The 9574-nt window shown below is 35.5% G+C and overlaps 1 protein-coding gene across 2 annotated transcripts; it reads left to right on the plus strand.

Moving 5' to 3' along the window:
- The first annotated feature begins 7003 nt into the window (after positions 1–7003).
- On the plus strand, positions 7004–8703 carry LOC144998654 (receptor-like protein kinase HERK 1). Of its 2 annotated transcripts, XM_078958389.1 has the most exons (3): positions 7004–7858; positions 7949–8017; positions 8370–8703. In XM_078958389.1, exons 1-3 carry the CDS (start codon positions 7106–7108, stop codon positions 8550–8552), a joined length of 1005 nt encoding a protein of 334 aa, XP_078814515.1. In that variant the 5' UTR covers positions 7004–7105; the 3' UTR covers positions 8553–8703. The 2 variants fall into 2 exon arrangements, with proteins under 2 accessions (XP_078814515.1, XP_078814514.1); XM_078958388.1 differs by having other exon boundaries at positions 7004–8017.
- The last annotated feature ends 871 nt before the right edge of the window (positions 8704–9574 follow it).

Genomic DNA, 9574 nt, shown 5'->3' on the forward strand with positions numbered 1-9574 from the left:
AGGACAAGTTATGGAGGTCACTAAAATCATTAAGATCAATTTTCAACAACTAAAATTATCATATAATTCAAGATTGATCTAGCTAAACTCATAAACAAGATAATATCAAGTTAAAAATTTGCAAGAAACTTTCTTTATCATATAAAACAACAATTATCTTAGAACATTAACAATTATCTTGTAATTGGATGAGGATGATCACTACCATATTAGAAAAAATAGATTTTATGATTCAAAACAGTTTGTGGTAATGTTCCTAATCCAATTATGGCCAAAAACCTTCAATTTATGCAACCAGAGCCTGCTACTCGTCGAGTGCATGAACTGACTTGTCGAGTTACTCTGTTACTGAGTGGACTCGTCGAGTCAGCCAGTGGACTTGGCGAGTTCATCAGTCAGAGGCCAAAACATCAATTTTTCCTTTGAAAATTAACAAGCATCAAGTACAATAGAAAACAATCCTAGTCTCTGATACCACTGTGTCACACCCCGAAAACCTAAGGCGGAAACATTTCCGGGGCAGACTCCATGTTGAGTATCAAATCCAATGCAAATAGTAAGCAAAGTAAACAACCATTACATTACATATCAAAGTTTACATTTGTTCAAAAGTAAAGTTGTACATTTGTGATACATAGTATATATGAACAAGAGTAGATACGAGTCTTCTGTACACTCCGTCTTCTCCAAAAGGATCGCTAGGTACCTGTCTAATGTAGACCTGAGAATACAAGCAGTTTGAAAATCAGCATAAAGCTGGTGAGTTCATAAGATGGTTGTTTTGTGAAAATGTACGAGTTTCCTTTGGTTTTCCGAAAAGTTTGTTATCCAAGAAAATCCCATATTTTCTTAAAAGTAATGTTTGATTAATTGTTGGTTACACGGTTCTGGTTATGTTTAACTATGAACCCAAAAAAGTCCCATACTTTCCTGAATGTTGGTTATCAATGTAAAAGATGTATTTTGTAAAATGTGGTTATGTTCAATGTTTCCCCAGGAAAATCCTATATTTTCCTAAAAGTAAGTTTAGATATTGAATTTTGTCGTAATGATTGATTACCATTCGTACTTATTGTATTAAATAGATATTCTGATATCCTAATGGTGTTTCACTGGAGTGTACCTAGATAAATGTCATTGTATTCGTATTTTATTTGTGGTCCTATTCGTATTCGCATTCGCATTCGTATTCGTATTCGTATTCTTAGTCCTATTCCTAATCCCATTCGTATTCGTATTCACATTCGTATTCGTATTCGTATTTGCAGTCGTATTCGTATCCCTACTCCTACTCCTATTACTATTCATATTCGTATTTGTATTCGCATTCGTATTCGTATTCGCAGTCGTATTCGTATCCCTACTCCTACTCCTATTATCATTCGTATTCGTATTCGTATTCGCATTCGTATTCGCATTCGTATTCGTATTTGTATTCGTATTCGCAGTCGTATTCGTATCCCTACTCCTACTCCTATTACTATTCGTATTCGTATTTTTATTCGCATTCATATTCGTATTCGTATTCGCAGTCGTATTCGTATCCCTACTCCTACTCCTATTACCATTCGTATTCGTATTTGTATTCACATTCGTATTCGTATTTGTATTTGCAGTCGTATTCGTATCCCTACTCCTACTCCTATTACTATTCGTATTTGTATTCGTATTCGCATTCGTATTCGTATTAGTTCTGATTGATGATTAGTATGAATTATTCATAGATTATCAAATATGATTTAGTTTGTAACACTTTATCAAGAAATCTATGATTAGTCTGAAAGCTAACTTCATAATTCGATCTATTTTATAAACACAGTTTTTGATATTAGAACATACAGAATGAAATCAATTGAACTGAAAACAATAAGTTGGAGTACAAGATTTCCTTGTACTTTCGCTTGTATTCCCCCCCCCCCCTGAAAACAGTGAAAAACATTTGAAAAAGGGTAGGGGTATGAACTCACCGGTCGAGAAGCGTGTCGAATTGGATGCTAAGTATCGGTTCGGGGCTTAATAACGTGTGAGGTTCCTATGTAATATGAAATGATATGAAAATGTATCTAATTAGACTTTAAATCACTAATTAGATATGATTATACACTCCAAGACGTGAAAACACTTCAAATCAAGTGTTTGGAGTGACCCGGGTGACATCTAGGGACGTATAAGGCTCGGATATGGAGTTTACCCCTCAATAGTAAACTCACAAGAGGGTTTACGGTCCTAATGGCCATCCCCCATGAGTTTACGGCCGTAAACTCATGGGTGGGGTGTTCCATGATGCTAAATGGCCTTACTTTACTTGGGAAGATTAGCTAGGATCAAAACTAGGGTATCGGAATGGATTAAACTCACATATGGACCATATAATGGAGTTTACGGCCTAAGAAGATGTTCTTGGGAGGTTTATGGCCGTAAACATCCATGGGGTAGTTTTGGCATGAATTAAGGTCCTTAACTTGATTGTGGTTGCTTCTAGACTCATTTCTAAGGCTCATGGTGTGTTTAAGTGGCATCTTAACACATAGAAATGAGTTTAAGGTCTAAGAAGATGAGTTTACTCCTCATGAATGGGTGTTTACGGTCCAAGCATATGCTTGGTCCGTAAACTCAAGCTTATCGCATTTGATGAAGTTTTGGAGCATCACATGAAGGCTTATGAGGTTCTACACTCCCATAGAAGTTCATTGAAGGTGTTTAGGGGCAAACTAACACCTTAAGTGGTGTTTAAGGTCCTTGCATGGGGGTTTACGGTCCAAGAGGGTTCTTGGGCCGTAAACTCATGGTTACACATCAAATCCCATGATTTTGAGGTCCTTGGTTCATGCATGCAAGTTTCTAGGTCGAATCTAAACCCTTGAAGTGTTTTGGAAGGGTTTTATGGCACAAAAACCCCATTTTCATGAGTTCACGGCCTAGGGATGTTCTAGGACCGTAAAATCATGTTAATGGTCCTAATCCTCATAAAAATCTCGAATTTGAAGGTCTAAGATGCTAATTCATGAGTTAAGGAAGTTACCTTAGTGATTTGGAGCTTGTTTTCGATGATTTTGGCTAAGTTTCGGATTTTAGAGAGAGAGAGAGAGTAGTGAGAGAAAGTTTTTAGAGAGAGAGTAAAAGCCTCAAAATGATGTCACTCAATCCCTTATATAGGGGTTGAGTTTGTGGCCCGGAGGAATTCTACCCAATACGGTCGTTAGACGGTGCTTTTGGGATAAATCTGTCGTAATTACGATTTACATGAAATAATAATTTTCCAAACAAATATGGAAAATATTTTTAATGATTATAACTCATTCCGACATTTACGAAATCGAAATAAAGGTCGTGATAAAATTTATTTAATGCAAAGGTTAACGGAATGAATTTAATACAACGGATTTTTAATGACGTATCGGGTTACGACGATGGAACGAACTTTGGGTTGTTATATTATCCCCCCGTTAGATGGAATTTCGTCCTGAAATTCAAACGTTAGATGCGACTCGCGGAATTGGAAAGAGGATACAGATACTTTTGTTCTATCGGATCATCACGCTTCCAAGTGAATTTGGATTCTCGCATGGCATTTCGTGGAACATTTCACTTATCGGGAGACGACTTGCTTCATACATTTAATCTCTCGCTCTATGATTTCGATTGGCTCTTACCATAAGGTTTAGACTTTCGTTGATTTCGGTCTCTTCAAAGGGATTGTTATGGTTTCATCGGGTAGGCACTTCTTAAGGAAAGAGGCGTGGAATATCGGGTGGATGCTACTAAATCCTGAGGGTAGTCGGAGTTCGTAGGTTACAGGATCAATCCTAATGGGGATTTCGAAAAGTTCTATGTACCTCGGGATGCGCGTTTTAGAATGTGACGTGCCTTCTTTCTCACCGTTAACTATCTCGATGGTAAATGTTCCGGTTATTAGTTGAGGGCTATGTTTATGAAGATGTTCGAATTAATAGATAACAGTTCATCTTTCAGTACTAGAATTGAAAAGGATTGCAAACAGAATGGTTGTCGAAAACGAATATACCTGAGGCAACGGTGGGATCGGCGGCTGCCTCCCCTTGTCCTATAGCTAGGACTCTTCCAGTGTTGCCAGTTATTGCTGTATTTGGGCAGTTTCTCTTATAATGCCTGACTTTACCGCAACCATAACAGGCCTGACTGATGCCCGCCCTAGAAGCTTGATTTGTTGGTGTTCTGCAACTCCGCGCACGGTGACCCTCTTGGCCACAATTTTTGCAAAATTTTACACGACAGGGACCGGGGATATAGTGGTGGTAACTTCACTAGTTACACCACGGAAGAACACCGGCATATCCGGTGATAGGTGCTTGGGCTGGGAAACCTACAACAGAAACAGTAGCAGGGGTAGTGGCAGCGTGGACCGCCACCATCTGTTGTTTCTTCGAGAACTCTTGTGAAGGCTGACATTTCTCCCCCGCCTCCCAGTACTTTCTTTTCTCACCACTTCTTTCTGTAGGCTCAAGAGTGGTTGCTGCTTCCTCTACGTCCGCACTATGGTCGATCAAGATTTGCACTAGGCATTTGGCACTGTCGTATGTATCCGGCTTCGCAGCTAAGACGTTCCCTTTGGTTGGCTGGGTTAATCCCCAGATAAACCTCTCAATCTTCTTACTTTCCGGGGTAACCATTCCTAGACAAAGAAGCGCTAAGTCATCAAATCTGGATGTGTAGGCAGCGATGTCGGAACCTTTCATCTTCAGGTTCCAGAGTTCATGTTCCAGCTTCTGAATTTCACCCCGAGGGCAATACTCTGCATGTAGAAGTTCCTTCATAACTTCCCAACCTATAGCATTGGCTACAGGTAGAGTTAGAGATTTGACTCGGCCGTTTGGGTCATATATGTATATAAAAATAAATAATAGTTGAAAATACATATAAAAATATGAATTATATACAAAATTTCCGCCTTAAGTCACGCCTTACAAACGATGTGACTCGCCAAGAGTCGGAAAAGCTTTAGGCTTGATATTTCTGCCAAGTCACGCCTTACGTTATTTAGAACATTGCCTATGACATTATGCTTCCAAATACCATCAGATGCCGACGTCGTTCCCGTAGCAACTTCTCCACGAAAACCATCCCTGTCTCTATTTTCTTTCTACGTTTTTTTTTTCATCTTTCTCTCTCAAGAAATGACCTCAACATTTGGGTTTCAATTTGGATGCAGAAACCTAATTGTCATGTTTCATTTTGGAGCCGTTTGCATAATCAATTTTATCGTTTCATGGTAAACCCCAAATTTAGGTTTTTAACTTCTTTTATTTGTTCCCTGATTAAATTAATGTTGATTCAAGATTTCAGTCAGTTCTCATTAATGTGTTTAAGTTAATATCGATTTATTTTTAGGTATTTTTAGGGTTACTTGTTTAGGGTTCAAAATAACCTTAATAATATTGAAACACAAAATTAGTGATCAATCTGTTATTTGAATTGACGGGTTGTTTCAGAAAGCTTAATGAGAAAGTGTGATGATTACTGTTACAATGATACGAGCACTTGCTAAAGTTGGGTACCGACAACATTGAACACATATTTTTGCTTCTTACACAAATAAGCCGAAGGTTACTTTTTCTTCTATTTTGTATTTTAGTTTTAGCAATCTATTAATAATATGGTTGTCTTGATTCCACATAAACATGCCTAACAAAATTCCCAAACTTCCCCAACATTATTTAAGCATTTTATTTATTAGATGGAGGTTAGCGGAAAAAAAGATATTGGAGGAAGAACACAGCCGGACAACTTTAATCAGTCGTTTGCTTTGGTAATTTATCTTTATACTCTATTATCATACATTTTCCCCTTCTTGATTTTCGTCATGATTGATGATTGTTATTGAAATATACCGAGTAGACGGGAGTGGTGGCACAATAGAACAAGTATACGAGGAGGGAGTCAAACATATTGATATTTCTATTCTTAATGGCATTAGTTGTAAGTATCATACTCGAACTTAATTTACCCCGACTTTCCAAATATTTGTTGATTGTTGTTGGAAACTATGCCTACTTGCAGTTCAGTAGAGTCTCTTTCACTAAATGTCCAATTCAAATTTTCAATAGTTTAGTAACTTTCAAATTTTTGTTTGGGTGGATGAGATATAAGAATATTGCTTTTTGTTCCCTTTGAATAATCACTTCTTTGTAGACATGTCGATAAGCTAAAGTTATTTTCTATCATGTCTCATTGTTTGTGAGTTTAATTTCTAAAAACGATTGCATTTTTTTTTTCTTATTACTATATTTCAATTTCATTTTTTCTAATCAAAACATTCAAATTGGAAAAAAAATCCACCCCTAGGTCCTAAGACATCCAACTTACCGTGTATATATATATATATATATATATATATATATATATATATATATATATATATATATATATATATATATATATATATATATATATATATATATATATATATATATATATATATATATATATATATATATAAAAGGAGTGGTTCAAATGAGAACAAAAAAAAATTAAGAACCGTAATAACCTCTAACTTTAGATGTTTATAAAGGGTTTAGGGTAACCCTAAACCCTAACCCCTAAACCCTAAACCTTTTATAAACACCCTAAACCCTAAACCCTTAACCCCTAAATGCTAAACCCTAAACCCTTTATAAACACCCTAAACCCTAAACCCCTAAACTCTTTATAAACATATAAAATTAAAGGTTATTATGGTTCTTAACCTTTTTTGGTTCTCATTTGAATCTTTACCTCTATATATATATATATATATATATATATATATATATATATATATATATATATATATATTTGACATAAAGTAAACTTTATAAAATTCAATAATTAAGGCCACTTGTATACTTGTGGTTTGGGGACCGCAAAAAACGTTTTGTAAGTGGAGAAAACTTAGAAAAAGACGACATAGAATTATTGATGCCAGCTGGACCGCACTATATGTTACAGAGATAGCATATTATACCATCTTCATTAAAACCCTTCCAAATCCCAAAGATAGAATCTATATATGTGGATCTCTTTCAAACCATTCAACTTAATTACTTCTTTGAAGGTTAGCTCCTCCCTCTTTTTTTGATCCATTGTCAAAATGTTGTCTATCACAAAAAAGTTTGAACACCTTAAAATACCACTAGAAGCCATAATATCGTCAACAAACAATTTTGCGGAAAGCAATTGCATCGGGAGAGGCGGATTTGGAAAAGTGTATAAAGGCGAATTACATGTCCACTTGAAGGGGCAAACCACAGTTGCTTTAAAACGTTTAGATCGTACATTTGGGCAGGGAGACCCTGAGTTTTGGAAGGAGATAGTTATGCTTTCTCTTTATAAACATGATAATATTGTTTCTCTCTTAGGGTTTTGTGATGATAGTGGAGAGAAGATCCTGATATACGAATATGCATCAAATAAAAGTCTAGACTTGTATCTCAAGAGCGATGATTTAACATGGGTTCGGAGACTGAAGATATGCATTGGGGCAGCTCGCGGTCTAGCTTACCTTCATAATCCTGCTGGGACTCAACAAAGAGTATTGCACCGGGATATTAAAAGCTCCAATATTCTTTTAGATGAAAATTGGAATGCGAGGATTGCGGATTTAGGTTTATCCAAATTTGGTCCTGCTAACCAACAATACACATTTCTTGTCTCTAATACAGTAGGCACGTTTGGGTATTGTGACCCGATATACGTAGAGACAGGGTTACTTACAAAAGAGTCGGATGTCTATTCATTTGGGGTAGTGTTGTTTGAAGTTTTGTGTGGGAGGTTATGTATTAGCTACCACAATAAGGCGCAATCTTTTACGGAAATTGTTCGAAAGAGTTACAAACAAAACAAAGTAAGTGAAATTATTTACGGTAATATAAAAGATGAAATAAATCCTGATTCTTTGGAGGCATTTACAACAATTGCTTATCGATGTTTGAAGAGAGACCGTGAACAACGTCCATTGATGAACGAGATTGTGACAGCACTCGAAATGGCACTCATATATCAGGTATGTTGCTTTTTTCCTTTTTTGTTTACTCATTTTTGGTAATCATCTTAATCTCTTCATTTTATTATCAATTAATTTCAAGAAAACTAAGAACATTAGGTTTTCAAAAAGTTATTTGAATTATTATTGTGTTATATATAAATGAAATGAGTACATTCCAATTTTGCGTGTCAACCGATTAACATAGTTTTTATTTGAAAGTAAGGTAATTTCTTTTTTTTTTACATTTTCGAACTATTATGCTTTTTTTTATATAATAACGGGTAGTTGGATCTTTTACTACAATATTTTTGTGTATACATTCTATGCATTATTTGTATATACATAACTAAATCTACACTTGGTGTTTTAGGCTCCACCAACATCTCCAACACCTACTCCAACTCCAAATCCACATCCATTGTCCAAGTTGATTACTACTGTCTTACCTCCACCGCCAGAGTCAAAGAGGATGTTCTCACCACCACCACCTTCGCTTTTGAAGCCTCCACCTTATGTTCCAAAGAAGAATAATCAAAAGAAATGGAGGATATGAGATGGAAGAGCAGGTTCGTGTAAGCTCAAACCATGAAACGTTGACTGGATAGTTGATTCAGCATGTAATATCTATTTTAAGTATTTGTTAAGGTTTTTTATGCATGAAGTTTTCCATTGGCTTGATTTCTGGAATAGGGATCATTTTTTCATGGGAAGGTGGTATAGATTAATATTTTTAATATAAAAGCTAATAAGTGCGAAGGAAACAAACAACATAAATTAATCTCAGCACCTTGCAATAAAGGAAAAGGCTTAATTAAAGTTACAGCCAAATTTCATTAATAATTCTTTGGATTTCTACAAGAAAAAACTTAGCATAATTAATCGCCTCTCCACACTAGTAGAAATTTTCTTACAGGGATGGATTCATAAATCCCTAATTAGTAACTGGATTTGTTATTTAATTACTAACTGTACCAAAATGTTTGAAAATATCTGTCCTCTAAATGGTAGAAGGTTCAAATAGAATAGTTCCTAAAGCAACTTGCCAAAGGATTTAAAATATGTGTTAGCCGCTTTAGAGAAAAGTTATTTATCTTATTTTTGTAACAACTTTATGCAATAATAGTTATATGATTATACAAAATTTAAGACTAGGCTACTAGTTCAAACTTCAAAGTTGTCAATAGGGCCGACCAAAAGTCTTAGTGATCAGGGCCATGGCCCTAGACATCAATTGCGGGGAATAAAATTTAGTTTACTGTTATGGGTATCAATGTATCATGGTATGTATTTACTCTGGGCCAGAACTTTTAGATAGTCTGCTAAGGGAATCGCTTGAAATCAGGAAATTCAGAAGTCGTGAAAAATAGAATAAATCAACATGGAAAATTGGAAAACAAACCCAATTAAGAAAATAAAAAGTATAAATCGTCATTTAAAAAAAGAAAAAAGAAAAGCTAACATACACTCATAATCCTACTTCTAAATCTACACCTTTTCTCCAATGACACTAGAACTCTCAAATTTTGACTGAAAGACACATTTCCGTTAACTTCTAATACCGCTAGGCTATAACTT

This window comes from Lactuca saligna, chromosome 5 (genome assembly GCF_052625555.1).
Source record: "Lactuca saligna cultivar CGN05327 chromosome 5, ASM5262555v1, whole genome shotgun sequence".
Lineage (NCBI taxonomy): Eukaryota > Viridiplantae > Streptophyta > Magnoliopsida > Asterales > Asteraceae > Lactuca > Lactuca saligna.